The sequence below is a fragment of the Acanthaster planci genome, linkage group LG15, assembly GCF_054643075.1.
Source record: "Acanthaster planci isolate LZ-2023a linkage group LG15, COTS_SCS, whole genome shotgun sequence".
NCBI lineage: Eukaryota > Metazoa > Echinodermata > Asteroidea > Valvatida > Acanthasteridae > Acanthaster > Acanthaster planci.
In genome coordinates this window covers 10005559-10021624 of record NC_141791.1, presented here as the reverse complement: position 1 = coordinate 10021624, position 16066 = coordinate 10005559, and the positions used below count along the sequence as shown (strand labels likewise).

At 39.3% G+C, this 16066-nt stretch overlaps 1 protein-coding gene and 1 pseudogene across 1 annotated transcript in view; one reads left to right on the top strand and one right to left on the bottom strand.

The window, feature by feature from the left end:
• Positions 1-14794, top strand: part of LOC110974875 (ribosomal protein S6 kinase alpha-3-like) — a 71982-nt gene extending 57188 nt beyond the window's left edge. The window contains exons 16-20 of the mRNA XM_022226801.2: positions 2791-2952; positions 5897-5973; positions 7292-7409; positions 8034-8171; positions 10258-14794. Of these exons, the coding sequence (XP_022082493.1) occupies positions 2791-2952; positions 5897-5973; positions 7292-7409; positions 8034-8171; positions 10258-10383 (621 nt within the window). The 3' untranslated portion in view covers positions 10384-14794. The remainder of the gene's footprint in view (positions 1-2790; positions 2953-5896; positions 5974-7291; positions 7410-8033; positions 8172-10257) is intronic.
• Positions 701-2034, bottom strand: LOC147796680 (uncharacterized; annotated as a pseudogene).
• Positions 14795-16066: the final 1272 nt, after the last annotated feature.

Genomic DNA, 16066 nt, shown 5'->3' with positions numbered 1-16066 from the left:
ATTCTGAATGTAGATTGTGTCATTTGGAGAAAACGAGGGGAACCCTCACCCTGTGTTTGTAGGGGATAAACCCATGTGCATGCCAAACAATGGCTACAAACAATGGCTACGTGCATTGATAGTAAATATACCTTTGATAGTAAACATATCTTATTCAAAACATTTCACAGTAATTAACAGACACCATCAAGTGCAGATGTCATTTTCACACTTGTTCAAAAAGATACAATAATGAGTTGCTAAACGTGAATACAATGCACTCTCTGTTTAACCTTAACCCCCCAGGGACCATTGAAATCCTGCATAACCTTGTTGGGTTCAGTGTGGTTAGGGTTAATCTCTAAATTCCTAAAACTACAGGTTTGCAACCCTTTCTTGGAATAGTTATCTTTTGTATCAATCCATTAATTTCTTACTTCGTAGGAAAATACATATCTTTTCTCTATCTTCCTCATTAAAAACACAACTAATTCAAAATAATCAAAATAGGATAGCAAAATCTTGGTTGAACAAGTTGGATTCGGTTGTGAGACCAACTCGCTTTATTCTACATACTCTCCAATCATATCGTTTCATACATTATAATTAGCGAAATTGATTCCTCCTTCACTTTGAACACTGAAAACCACCTATTAAGCAAAACCAAAAATCTATCAGTGGGTTTGATAACAATTCTTCAGCAACAATTCTTCAAATTTTTTCAAATTCCCGGCGATTTCGATGGGAGAAGTTTGGCTTTGATATCTGGCTGGACATAGGCACTCCTGGCTTTGTCTGTTTTCCATCTGCAGTGGCGTGCAACTAGCCACGTTGGTACAGACGCATTACTTCCTGCAGACGCACCACCTGCTCTGAGGCTGTGGAGACCATGCTTGCTAATGTCTTATACAATGGGTTTTAAGGCTTCAAGTACAATCTCACAGGTTCTAGTGTAGCTTAGGGGTCGGCAAGTGGGAATTAACCCTTTCGTAGAAGTAGTTAACCTACGAATGACCGGAAACTCGTAATCTGGCGAATCTCCGAGAGCATTCAAGTACCTTTTGGCAATGGAAACTGGGCATGCAGATCTATGCGTTCTGGCTATTGTAACTAAACTACATGTACCTTGACGAAATTGATCCGTTTTAGGCTTGGATAAATAAATTGTCATGCGATCTTGGTAAACGTACAATCTTTAGATCTAATGGTTGCAATATCACTGAATCTCAGAAAACCGGCATAACTTAGAAAAGAAATAAACAGAATTCTAAGATCTGCCAGATCAGCGGAAGGCTGACCATGGGAAGCTAAAAAATTTTCAAAATCTGCCACTGTGATAGGCTCCTTCCTTTGTGTTGGGGAGGTATATAGCCGGTTGTATCCCTGTAGTGCTGTCTTGAACAATGGATCATCGGTAGGCGAAGGCAGAGTGGCTAGCGAATGCGTCCATTTCACAGCTGCTGCAGAGGCATTGGCAGCTGTCTTTGCTCCTGATGACTGACCAAGGTACGCCAAATAGAGGCTCAAATGGTATGGCTCCGCCGGGAAAACTCGCACTCCAGACCTGGTTGTCACCCATTTCTCCCATCTACTCCAGGCGAGTGAATACTTTGATGCGGTGGACGGAGCTTTGGCTGACGGCAGAAGAACCGGGAGTTGAGCCTCTGCTAATTCTTGCAAATACGGATCGATTAAAGCTGACGCACGAGAATCCCATACCTCTGGAAAAGGGAAAAGAGAAAACGGCCAACAGAAAACCGTTCATATGGAACGGGTCATAAAGTGAATAAAATGTCAACTTTTCAACAACACAAATGGGCCGAAATGCGCCGTAGATGACAAAATATCACGTGGCATCAAATACCGGTAGCCTTATTGCACAAACTGCTAAGCAAACTCGTCTGAGGAAGTTACTTGGGATCTCTCACGCCTTGGTGAAACAACGCCAATTGGCACCAAATAGCTTCATTGCTCAAAAAGAAATCAAATGTCAGACAATGTCCACGTCCCACTTGCATAAAGTAGGACAGGAATGACTGCAATCTCGAGGGGCATAGTTGGTGTCTCAGCTAATGGAGGCCAATCTTTAGAAATGGGTTAGGCATTCATAAGCAATGTTGGCGAGGCCGAGTCATTTTGTAATCTCATGCTCGGATTTGGAGGAGGTACAAAGAGAAGAGCCCATGTACACAAGTCTATCGGCTGAGGTCACCTCAACATCTCCAATCTTGCTGGTTGCTGGCAATGGAGGGGCAAAATCTGGCAAAGATTGAATTTTGATTTTTGCCCAACTTATGGTTAGTCCTAAGGGGGTTGTCTCTTGAGCCATAACAATGAGAGGACATGAATTGTCTTGGCAAAAAGAACAACTTCATCTGCATAGCACAAATCAGTGTAGTGACTGTGGTATTGGACACTAGGGTCAGGTGATCACTGCAGGGTCTCCGCCAACCAATAATCTGTGGCAATGTTGAAAGGATTTGTGCAGCAACACAACCCTGACAAACCCCAGATGTTGTTGAGAATAGATCAGACAGCAGTCCGTCAGACCAGATCCGGCATCGCGTGGTTGAGTAGAGGGCAGGTAGAATGGCAACCAGCTTTGGAGGTACACCCACACCCTGAAGCAATTTCCAGAGTGCATCCTTCACAGGGATGCTTGTCCGCTCTCCTGAGCTGGTCGCACGCTTAAGACTGGTCAAGCACATACACGTATTTATTCCTTTATTCATCCATAACTTGGCAGTCGTTTTTGTGTAAAGTGAATTGCTGGTGAACACAGTCTTAAGGATATTTGTTTCCCTTTCCTAGGTGGTTCATCGTGACCTAAAGCCAAGCAACATACTCTATGCAGATGACTCGGGACACCCTAGCTCACTGAGAATCAGTGACTTTGGATTTGCAAAGCAGATGCGAGCAGACAATGGCTTGCTGATGACACCGTGTTATACTGCAAACTTTGTTGCACCGGAGGTAAAGAGCACATGCACTAATTCAAATATCTTTGTGTTGAAAGAGCCATTTGCTCACCTCTCGGCTTTCTCTTCAAAGAAAACTATTGCTACATTGCAGTCTTATCAGTTCTTGTATAGCACATGTTACAAAATGTCTCTCTATGTGCTGATGAATGAAAGCAGGTAAGTCTTACTCAGGGGTGTGAAATCTCCGCTTCTCAGCAGATTTCTGCTTTTTTGTTCCAAATGCCGAAATTATTTTCTGTTTTTTTGCTGTTAGTGGATCAGATTTCCTTGTTTTTTCTTCCTTTCCCAAATGCTGATTTTTCCCCCTTTTTGGGGGGTTCTTTTTCTGTCAATGCAATAGCCAGACCAAACTTTGCACATGTACACTGTACATGCACGTGTATGCCCCGTACATGCGTACAGTGTATAAAATCTGTGTGCTGGCATATACATGTATATACAGTGCGGAGCAAGTCTCGTGTGTGAAAAGTATCCTTGGATCATCCGGTCATTGTGCTGTGATTGGCTGCCAATGAAATATCAGTATTCATACATGTGTCAGTTGGACTCGTTGCAGCCATTCCTGTGTGAGCAGAAGTAGTGACTAACAAGCTCCACTATAACTTGTGGTAGCATACATTTCATTGTAGATTTGTGACTTGAAGTAAGGTTAGTAAATTTTCACTTTCACTGATCGAGGGTTTTGTGACAACTGGTACGGGGTGTGCAAAGTTCTTCTTGTGTTATGTACTCTCGTGCAGTTTTGCATTTGTTTTGGTGAGCTTTCAAACAATTTTTGGACATATTTCATCGAAATATCAGTGCAACACAAATGTACAATTGTCCAAAGAGGTTCTGACTTGGATACAGTCTATGATAAGACTGGTCCTCAAGTTATAAATCCGCGTAAATGGACGTGAATGGACTACACAGTAGATGTGACGGGCAGGCAACATGGTCTGTGCAAAGAAAATCCAAAAGCCTGGACATGAGATTAAGGCCTATGCACGCGATATGCGTTTTTCAATAACTGAAATTTTGAAAACATTCTCGGATCAGGCGGGAAAAGGGCCGATTCACTCTACAAACCTTGAAATTTACAATTTTTGTATACTTATTACTAGTTCATCCGGAAAGAGTTCTATATACAACACTTCATGCTTCTGTGCACAAACCCCTGAGACTTTTCTTAAAAAAAACTGTTTACTAAGTAAATGCTGTGGAATTTTCTGAGCTATTTTTCACTTTTAGGACATGTTTTCACTTTCTGGACATGTTTTCACTTTCTGATGGCTGTTAAAATATTTTAAGGAAAATTAGTGTTGTCTATATATGTAACTTATATATATAACCTTTCATTTTAACCTCACCAGAAATTTCAGAGAAATATGAAGAAAAATTAAAATTAAAACTATGCATAGCATAAATTGCAAGAAAAAAATGATCAGCAGTTGCACCAAAAGGCTGTAAAATGCACCACAGAGCATCTACGTTTCAAAATTTTCACGGGGCCCCTGTAAGGTCCCGGACCCCACGCCGTGTATTTTTCAAACGCATGATTTCAGCTCTATTTTTTTACATTTCACTCACACCCCTGTTAGTTTTATATTGTTCATGCACCGTAATGTGGCATGGTGCGGCCCTTTACATGGTGTACTGTTTTGCCTCATGCGCCTTTTTGAAGCAATACTTTTACCTCAAATTTCACAGTAAGTGAAATTTCACTGAGTTCTAAATATTCCCTCTCGTAAATCTTGAGTTTAGTTGACCTGTACAAAATTTCAAGGAAATATTATTGTGGCCTGATTTTCCAATTTGTTTTGAAGTACAAAACTTTAAAATACACCTAAAAGTAAGAAACTAATGTTGTTATGAGCTTGTAGGGTTATGTGAGTGGAGGTAAGGTAGTAGAATCTATCAACTTTGAAGAACTTCTTAAATGTTACTGTTGGATATTTTGATATTTTTTTCAGGTGCGCTATGTTAGGAAACACTCAGCTAAATATGTGCCTATTTCTGGAGGCTGCCGTTTTTGAATTTGGCGTGAGGAAAACAAAGGCGAACATTGAAATTGTGCCACGTTAGGGAGATTCGACTATACCTTGAGTTGAAAGTGCTGGAGAAACCATTGGGAGAACTAAGGGAAGAATGATGGCAAAGTCTTGTGGTCTTGAGACTTGTGGTGTGATGCCATGCCAGGCAGTGGGATTGACATGCACAAATACACGTTGAAATACAGACCATATAAGATCTGTAGCATTTTGCTCGCTTTTCATGTATGCAAATTTAGTGGAACGCCACTATAACGAACATGACGGGGTCCACTCTAAATGTTCGGTACAGCGGTCATTCGGTATAGCAAAATTAATTGCCGAACGTTTTGTTGCCTTGTTGAAAAGCACCCGCTCTTGTCTAACTGAAGTGCACCCTCTTGTGATATTATGATTCACTGTTTTCGTGATGTTTGCCATTGCATTTACGTTTGAGGTTTCAAGAAATGTATCTGTCTTTGTTTTTTATTAAATCTTGAGTTACAAAATTGATATTTAGTTTATCCTAAAAGTCATGAAGCTACCGCTCAGGATCGATCTCTGATGTATGCTGTGGCGAATCTTGGTTGATTTGCAACTGCATAATGTTCGGTAGGTTTTGTGTACAAAATATTGGGAGCCAAGGACATTGTTCGGTACAGCCGAATGTCCGCTATAGCGGTGTTCGGTATAGCGACGTTCCACTGTAGTTCACTAACTCAGTTGTGTACATTGCACAATATTAACATGATCAGGACAGTGTAGCCACTTAACTGTTCCCACTTATCACACAGGCTGTTCACACCACACTCTCTGCAGTTCTTGCGTAGAGCACATGTTAGGTGTAAATTTCCTATCTAGAATTTAGCTGCCAGTTAGTGTTTAATGACATCATGTATCCTTTTTGTGTCCTCTTTTCAATCCTAGGTACTGAAGAGACAAGGTTATGATGCAGCCTGTGACATATGGAGTCTGGGAGTTCTTCTCTATACAATGCTGGCAGGGTCAGTTTATTGATATAGTTAGCCATTTAACTTGGGCTATTGTCCCAGTTGTAACTTGAGTCTGGTCAAGGTTCATGTCAAGAAAATCACACACCGAAACTTGCTTGTCTTAAGTCACGTTTTGTGAATATCTAGATGTTCTTGAGAATTGAAACACTTTGTTTTTGATCCAAAATGACAACAGAGTTGGTGTGTGTTAATTGAAGTGGGTTTGAACTTGCTAGAACTCTGTATTAATAGGGAAGTTAAAAGTGGGACTCCTTTTATTTTCTAGCCATTTCCTTTGGTTATCTGAAAAGAAAATCAGTGAATTGTTCAAATAGTCGTGGTTTATTTAATGATACAGTAGATTCCCAGACTAGTGCTCTCACAGGGACCAAACTTATTTGAGTGTTATATCTGTACAAAGCAACTCAACAACATCATGCACATGTGACACTGCACAGTGCACCTGTACCATTTAACTATTAATCTCAAGTTTTAAAGCTATACACAACACAGCATTCACAGAAAAGCACATGTACGTGCCATCTAAAACCTCTATGATTTTTTTTACTGTACGGGTGGATAGAGTAGAATAAAACAAAACAGGTGTCTTCTTACATGTGACTGATTTACATGTGACTGATAATATGAAAACTGCTTTCCTCCACGGTGAAGCAATTTACGTTGTATGTGATTATACAGTGCATCCTATATGAGCTCATGAGGGAATGCATGCATGATGCACTGGTGCCTACTGCTAAAATAATGAGAATGATGTGGTACCACTGGGAGTCAGTGACCCCTGTGACAACATGAAGTACGTTCAGAACTTCAACAGCCTGAAATCGCGACTCAAGAAATTTCTGACATATTTACGAGTTAGTTCACAGTACTAGACTCCTCTTTATGAATAGTAAAGTTGGAACAGAAACCACATAACATGTTTTTATTTTGTCTGGGACTTAATATTTTGAGCGTTGTATCCGGAAAGCACTTTAAACAAGAGTGCTGTAACCAAAGCTAAATGTACACACTACACAGTCAATGGGAGAACAGCCAGGAACGTGAAAAAAGGAGTTTTATATCTTGAAGATCATCACATCAGGGAGTGCTGTAATAGGAATCTACTGTATACAGAGTGTTCATGTAAAGCTAATCCCTTATACAGTTCATTTAACCAATTTATACAACTAAGCGCATAAAGCATGGTATCATAGTAAAGTAGAAGTTAAATGCTTTTTGGTAAAACTTGATTTCAGTCAGGGCTGCTTTCAAGAATGCAATGTTTGCCACTCTTTGAATAAAGTTTTCTAGTGTTGTGTACACTCTTTAGATATACACCATTTGCACATGGACCAGATGATACTGCTGCGGTTATTTTGGCTAGAATTGGAGAGGGCAAGTTTTCTTTAAATGGAGGAAACTGGGACCATGTTTCACCAATGGCTAAGGTAAATTCGTAATAGAGAGAGAATTAACCAGCAACCTGTGATTATCAATGATTGACTGGCAGGGCCACTTAATACCCACATGTATCTGTAAGAGTCACACGTCATATCACACCTGAGAGATGCTGTAATTTTTGTTTTAATTTACTTCAGAAAGAGCAAACAGCTCTTTATTTTGGTGGTTCAGCCAGTTTGGCATTGTAATGAAAATTATGTGGGTGAAACATGCCGAAGGTTGCCAACAATTACATTTTTGACGAGAATCTTTGAAAGGCCTGTTACTCAAAAGTGGCTCCGATGAGAAGTTACTTGTAGCTTTGTAAAAAGCATGATTGTCAGGATCTTCACATAATGTTAATGTTGCACCATGTTTGTAGCACCGGCGGCAGAAAGGGGGGGGGGCTAGGGGGCATTGCCCCCCACCTTTTGAAAAGGTAGTTATTTTGCCTCCCTCCACTTTATAGGCCTACCAGCCATTGGAGGTATATTGGAACTTCATAATATTGTATTATCTTCAGTCTAATGGCTGGGGCTTGCCCCGCCCCCTCCCCCCACACTTTTAAAACTGTTCCGTCACTGTTGGTTTGTAGCCATTATACTAATCACTGTTTGGTGTATTGTTGACAGGAATTGGTGCGTTGGATGCTGCATGTAGATCCCTATACTAGACCCTCAGCAATTAAAGTGTTGCAACATCCCTGGATGCAACACTGTGAGTCCCTGCCCCAGGATAGACTGACTACACAGGATTATGACCTGGTCAAGGTATGCTCATGAAGCAGTTCAACCTCTTGACCTTGGCTGTTCCCCACCACCGTCCAGTTTTACTCATTGCATTAGAATGTTCGAAATGTTCCCTGTTGAATTTAAGTTCAGTAGAAATTACGTTCTTTCAGGAAATTGCAAAGCTTACTGTATTTTGTACTAAACCTGAACTATGTTGTCAAAGGTTGCATTAAGCTGGTTCAGAGCAGTGTCACTGAGGCAGTCAAGACTGGTCCTCAACACCTTGACTGCTGTGCATAATTTCACTGGGCGTTCCCATTTGCCTAGCGTTGTCATTGCTTAATGGTACTTCTTGGTTTCGATATGTTGTAGTGTGTTCATTACTAATTACTTTACGGAGAAGAAATATCTACAAGATAACTTGTAGCAGGTAGTGTCATGGAGTTGCTTATGCCACTATGCCTCCTACGATTTATCTCGTACTTCTTTGATTCTTCATACCAGTCATGCAGTATATATAGCAACCTGTAAAGGTTTGTACTGTCAATGACACTGTATTGTATCGGGGCCTGAAATCCCCGCTTTTTTGTTGAAATTGCCGAGTTTAATTGTCTGCTTTTTTGCTATTGACGGGCCAGCTTTCTCCTTTTTCTTCCTTTTGCAAGTGCCAATTTTTCTGTGCTTTTGGGGTTTTTTTTTTCATCGACACAAAAGCCAGGCTAATCTTTGCACGTCCTCTTCCCGACACTGAACAGAACCAGAGTGCTGTAATGCATGCAACTGAATGTACTGTACATGTACACTGTACATGCACGTGTATGCCCCCTACATACCTACAGTGTATACAAATCTGTGTGCTGGCATATATATATACAGTGCGGAGCAAGCCTCATGTATGAACAGTATTCTCTGGCCATCTGGTCATTGTGCTGTGATTGGCTGCCAATTAAATATCAATATTCATATATATGTCGGTGGGACTCGTTGCAGCCATTCCTGTGTGAGCAGAAGTAGTGACTAACAAGCTCCACTCTAACTTGTGGTAGCATACAGTTCATTGTAAATTTGTGACTTGAAGTAAGGTTAGTAAATTTTCGCTTTCGCTCATCGAGGGCTTCGTGACAACTGGTGCGGGGCAGCCAAAGTTCTTCTTTAGTCATGCATTAATTTCCTGTGCAGTTTTGCATTGTTTTGTATGAGCTTTCAAACAATTTTTGGACATTAACTCATCGAAGTATCAGTGCAACACATATGTACAATTGTCCAAAGAGGTTCTGACTTGGATACAGCCTTTGATAAGACCGATCCATTTCACGCATATTGGAAATGATTAGGAAAAGATTAAATTTGTACGTTAGCAGAAGCCTGACTTTCATAAGTTTTCTGAAGAAAAGGACAAAATGTCACCAGAGGCAAGACAAGTTACCCTCCAGCCCCCCCCCTCAAAATGTAAAGCTGTCTTGGCATTGTAATAATTTCATTTTCACTCTTGTCTGAAAATAAAGTGCGGAAGGTGACACAACCTTCCCAATTTTGCCAGTTTCTTATTTTATTTGAAACAGCAAAAACAAACAAAAAAATTATTTGAATGTAAACATTTTTGGATCACCACCACCACATTTTGTCATCACCACCACCAGCAGCGTATTTGTTATGTTATTAGTGATGCCAGTGCATTCAATTACAATATAAAAACCTTTTATTTTCTATGAGTATATCCGTAGTGGCAAAATCTACATGTAGTACACCTGTTACATGTAAATTCATAGTCAGCAGTCAAGGTGTTAAGCATGGGGTTTAGTGCTAGCTGGACATTGCTTTCAGTAGTAATGATATGTGTTTTAGGTTGAACAAAGCATGCCAGTTGAATTACTTTAAAAGGTGCTTTGGACAACCTGTGTTTCTATTGAAGTTTTTAACGAATTTGGTAGCTGTGATACAACGATGAAAATATTTCAGTGAGGCTGTATAAGTTGTAGGCATGTCTTGTAGGTTAGTTTCAGCGAACCAACCCGCTTGACCTGATTGTCACAGATCCTTCCAAGTTTACAATACTGGAAAGTGTTTATAAAGTCACAGTAACTCCAAATTACATTAACTGGAGATTCATGTTTGTATGATACAGGGAGCAATGAAGGCAACCTACATGGCTCTCAGCAACAAGCCCAGAAAGGAGAACTTAGAGCCTGTCACCTCCTCCATGCTAGCCCAGCGCAGGAAACTCAAGAAGCTCAGCTCTACTACCCTCTGATACGCATCCACTCATCACAGTCATAGAAACCCTAGTAAACGCAGTGGTTAGGCTGTCCAAGTGCTTTTTATTTCTTTTAATCAAGCACATTCAGAATGTACTCAGGCAGTACAAGTGTTTGGTGCAACTGTTGAAAGCCTTATTTGCATTGGATGATAACCAGGACTTTGGTTGTTTCAATATCATGGTTCAATTTAATAAGGTGGGCAAATAACGCTTGTCTTCAGCTGGTCATTTTAATTAAAGTGAACATATAAAATGAGACATTAAAACAATAGAAATGCATACACATGAAACCTCTGTGATTCTGGAACTTTTTGAGGTAATTTAAGATTGTTATTGCGTAAACAGTAATTTTTCTTTAACGGACCAGAGTATTTGGGAAGAGCAAAAAATGGACCTGGACTGATGTTGAAAAGGGTTCCTGAATGAAATTCCTTTATCACTGTAATATTCTTGAAATTACAATGGGATTGCGAGTCTAGTACTAGAGGGACCAGCTTTCAAAACTACAATGATGTTTCTGGCAAGTCACATGCAGTGTTAAAAAAAGCTTTCTACCGTTTTATGAATATAGGTTTTTGTATAAAACTACAACTGGAATTTTCTATTTGAAATGGGAATTGGGTTTAAAAGTGGTTTTCATTAGTATTCTCTCTTCTTGTTATCACAAATAACGTGCAAGGTTTATATGCTGACTCTGATCAGGAATCAGTGTGACTTCAAACAAGTTGATTGTTGTGATTCGGAAGTGGGAATTCAGAGTAGCAAGTGGAATTATATGAGACTTACTAACCCACATTTAATCCAATCCAGTGCAAACAAGGCTTCAGGTATGGGCCTCCTGCATCTTTGGCAGATGCTGTGTGAGACTCTTTCATTGATGTGAGACTCAACAGAGGAAGTGTCAAAGGCATTTTGCATTGCCAGTGGGTACTTGTCATTCCAAATTATTGCGGGACAGTGTTTTTGTAGTGGACCAGGGTAGTGTGACAGTTAACCCATGCAGTACAAAGACCACTTATTTTGGCTTCATGTTGATAATGTACAGTTAATTTGTTGCATTTTGATTTTACATATTGAGTGTTAGAACTAAAGAGCTAGATGAGTTATGAAAGACTTATTTTTGTATCTTGAAGTTAGGAGTCAAAACTAATAATAATTGGTTCAAACCATTTTTCCTTTCTTTTTTTGTCAAAACAAATTTGGATATGAAAATCATGTCATAAATTTTACTACTGGTGCATCTAAATCAACGGAAACACTTTAAATAATGTTTTCAAATTGAATTTGTAAGAAAATGTACATACTATTTTTTCCTTACGATTTCTATTCATTTTCCTGAACACACTTCAAAAGTAGCCTTCCAAGTTGCTAGTGGTGTGCTTACAAGGTCATATCTACTCAACTGCAAACAATGAGTCAAAGACATATACTTTACTCAGGCACTGTACTAGTGAAAATTGTCACTGTCAGTTTTCCCATCTCTTCATTTGACCAGTGACAGGTGCATTTTTCAAGTTTGTCTAGATGTTTACAAGTAAAATGGTTTTTACTGAAGAGTAGACCAAGTAAAAAGAATGACTTATTTCAGGGTAGTTGAGTATGACCCTTGCTATTCCATCAGAGGCACAAGGACGTTGCCAAAATCAGCTCAAGCTGTGTTGCTGTTGCCCTATACACCTCCTATTTAACTTATTTGCTTCCCACAGAGTTTTCTGTTCATCTTCCGTTGTGAAACATGCATGCCCTGGCCAGTACGATTGTGGGAAAGCTTTCTTTTGTTAAAAAAAAATCTAAATTGGATCGTAGGGACATTGGTGCTTCTCTCAGGGGCCCCCTCATTATTAGGGTTTTATCATAATTACGAGGAATTAGTCCAGTTAAAACTGTAATGCGGATTCCATCTACTACTGATCTGAAGTTCAAGAACTTTAATTACTACCTTGACAATAGTTTTTGTAAAAAGTACAGACTGGAGGAGCTAGCACTTCATTTAGTGAACCAAGGGGGATGAGTTGAATGTGTATGAGGTGTAATGATCATGTACTTGTTTTTATGTCAAATATGGCAAGGGATATATGCATGTACTGCACAATGCCCGTTAAATTGAAATAAAAAACCCCCATTAACTTGGGTTACCGTAAAAAGTGTGACTCTCTTACTTGTGATGGCATAAATACTCTCCAAGTTCTAACACTTATTGGACTGCCATCACGTCCTGTACCTAATATTACACCAGTGCTCCTAAAATTCGGCTCTTTCATGGCTTAAATGGGCAGAGCGTGTCTTTTTAGACTTTGAAGAGAAGTGGTTTGTTTCTCTGCATTGTTAACTCTACCAGGGTCTGTGTACACAAATAAACTTGAAATATTGAGTTTTGAACAAAACTTGTATCACAAGAGGGCTTTACAAATGCCCATTTGCAAAAATAAACAATATAACATTTACTTTGATACTGTTTAATTTGAATAACTGATCCAAGTTATAATTTCTTCCTTTACTTCTGTGTAATATTAATTATTTTGCTAGTAATTTCTTGTCAAGTTTACCTGTTTGTTTTCCTTTTGAAGGATTTTGTGAGCACTGATGTCACTTATCTACACTGGGAATGGGAGTCTCCTATGAACCCAAGGAAAAACGAATTCAGATTCCAAAATGTTCACCATCAAAACATGTGTTTTGGAAAAATCTTGCAGACGTGTACTTTGTTTTTGTGTTGAGTACAAGCAACTTGGCACTCCTGTATGGTCAAAGCATTGTTTCAAAAAGCCATTTAGTTTCCAACGCACTCTTGGCTTTACATGTATACTATTTTAAAGTTTTATACGTGGTGTATTAAGACATCAAAAGTGAAAATACCGAATTGTCTGTATCATAGTTTGATGACCTTCTTGTGTAAATTCTTGGGGGAGGGGATAGTGGGAGGGGATAGTGGGAGGGGATAGTGGGATGAGGGTTGTAGAATGGTGCAGCGCACCAACCATTGTGTAAGCACACACTTTTCCAAGCAAATGATGTGCCCAACTTTGTTGATATTCAGAATATTTACATACATTTCTCTTCTTGCATTGGGTAAACTATATATGTCCTTTACTTTCTTGGCAAAGTCCTGTAGTCTTGCTTATTTTATAAGCATATTGCCACTGATAGTGTTTAGCCTGCTAGTCTAGCTCTTTTTTAGTACATTCCTTGAAAAGGTAGAATAAAAAGTATTTACAATTTATTAAAAACCGATTTGAAAGTAAGCCAACTTTTGTACAAAATGAATAAAACTGCCTTTATTTTGGGTGAGGGTATTTGAATTTGTTGCGAATGCATTTACAATGTATGTACAGAGTATACATTCATTTGGTATTGGAATTACATATTGTTTTGCATACTGTTTAATATGGACAATTGGACATGTCAAGTTTTTGTAATGAAAGACGCCATCTTAAAAGTTGATTACACTTGACAAGACCATGTGTATGTGGGGGTGGACTTTTGCACCACACACATACATGGATGAAATATAATGAAAACTTTCCGTACAGACTCAAAATTACAGCCACAGCAAAGAAAATGTTTGTCACTTCTGTAATGTGCCTGTGCCCACAGATGGTATTTTTGCCTGAGCTATATCACATGCTCATAAATGATTGAAGAGCAAAGACATTTCTGTATGGTTGTATGATGGTGAAATTGTTGGCACATGTCTACATAAATTTCCACTTACTTTAAACCTAAACTTACAAAAAAAACCCTGTGTTACCATTGCTTTCAGTTTTGTACAGAGTAGGATGTGTGAAAAGTGTAAGTCTTTTGGCATTAGAGGCTGTGAAAATACCCTCATCAGCTTGGTCAGAATGCTTACAGGAATTTATCAGTGGATTGGGATTCAGAGTTGTTGCTGGACTTTCCCATGAGTAAAAGGATTAAGATAGTGCTCTTCACCGGTCCTTTGACAATTGAAACTCTTACCTCTTCCCACCATGTATGAGAAACTGTTGTGGCAAGTTCTATGGTGGGTTTCATTTATACACCATCCACTATCATCATGCTGTAATGTGTGTCTATTACCATTCTCACCTGGGTCACTGCTACAGCTTGAGCCATGTATATATCCAACCATATCCATTCTCTGATTTCATACACTTTTAGGCGTACACTCTCCATTTAAGTTTATTACAGGTGAAATACTCCTAACCAGTTACAAGGTTTTCATAATTATTTAAAGTGTAATCATTGAATTATTACAAACCAAATGACTTTGATTTTGATGTATGAAGATTTACACTATCATATGATTGATGTCTTTAAACTAATTCTTTGAAAGCCATTTATACACGAGGTGATCATTGCTGCGGTACTTTTCTCATTACCTTTGTATCTGCATACAATCTTTCAATAAATTATAGTTGTCACATGACATTTCATTGTCTGAATCACTTAACTGTTCTTTAACATCCCACTGCCAAGAACCCTTGTCATTCATTTCCCACTTGCTGTGTCACTGTGCAATTAAAGTCACATCAGTTTTACAGCATCCACTAATTTGTTTTGCTTGGCAAAGTGAAAGGATGGAAATACACAAGTATTTCAGAACGGTGAATGGGCGTGACTAATGCCGAGCACGAGGGCATGCAGCTCGGGTATTCTCGGCATGCCAAGCTGCAGGCGAGGGCATGCAGCTCGGGTATTCTCGGCATGCCAAGCTGCAGGCGAGGGCATGCAGCTCGGGTATTCTCGGCTTGCCGAGCTGCAGGCGAGGGCATGCAGCTTGGGTATTCTCGGCATTCAGTCTCCTGAACCGGTCTTAAACGTTACTGCCAAGCCTATATTTATTCCATTCATGAATACATTTTTTAATCCGAGAGTCAAAAGAAGTCAATGTGTGATGGATTTCCAATGATTGTGTTCTAGAATTTCGCTTTAATTTTCCTTTCATTTTCCTGAACACCCCGATTCATATGTATATTCCTTGTGCAAGTTGTCCAAAATGATCTCCATGTATGAATTTGGCACGTGCATCGCAAGCCATATACACACAGACTCTTGACCAATTAGAATTGATTAAACTGTCTCATATCCAGGTGCCAGCATGTGCTTTATGTAGTGGGCATTATCACTTCTCAGCAGGCATTATCAAATATTAATATACGGTCAAGTTGCACTGTGTTGAATAGGGATAGAGGTATATATGACTGGGTTTATAAAAAATAAATAAAAAGAAAAATTACATGAAAGTTACATCATGATGGGTCAAACAAGGGGGCACTTGCTGTCATCTGCGAGCATGTGGCCATGTATGTGCCTACCCAGCAAGTCCGTGGCTTTTGACTGTGTCTATGGGACGCAGATTGACAGGAAACTGAGGACACTACACCTTTGGATAGGTGTAGGAATGGGATTAAGATCATGTTCAGAATCCAAAATAAATCTTGGATAAAATTCAGGCCTGCAGGATGGAAGCCAGGCTCAACTTCAATATTCTTTTGCGTATTTTAAATCCTGATGTTTGTTTCAACATTACACATTTTCATGTTATACCCACATCTTAAAAGCTTTGAAACAACAGGAAAAATTGCGATCTTTTACTAGAACTGTGCAAAGACATGACACCACTACAATAAAATTTGAAGTTTGGAAAGTTTCCCATAGAATAGAGACGAGAAATCAAATGGCTGTGCAATGCAATAGT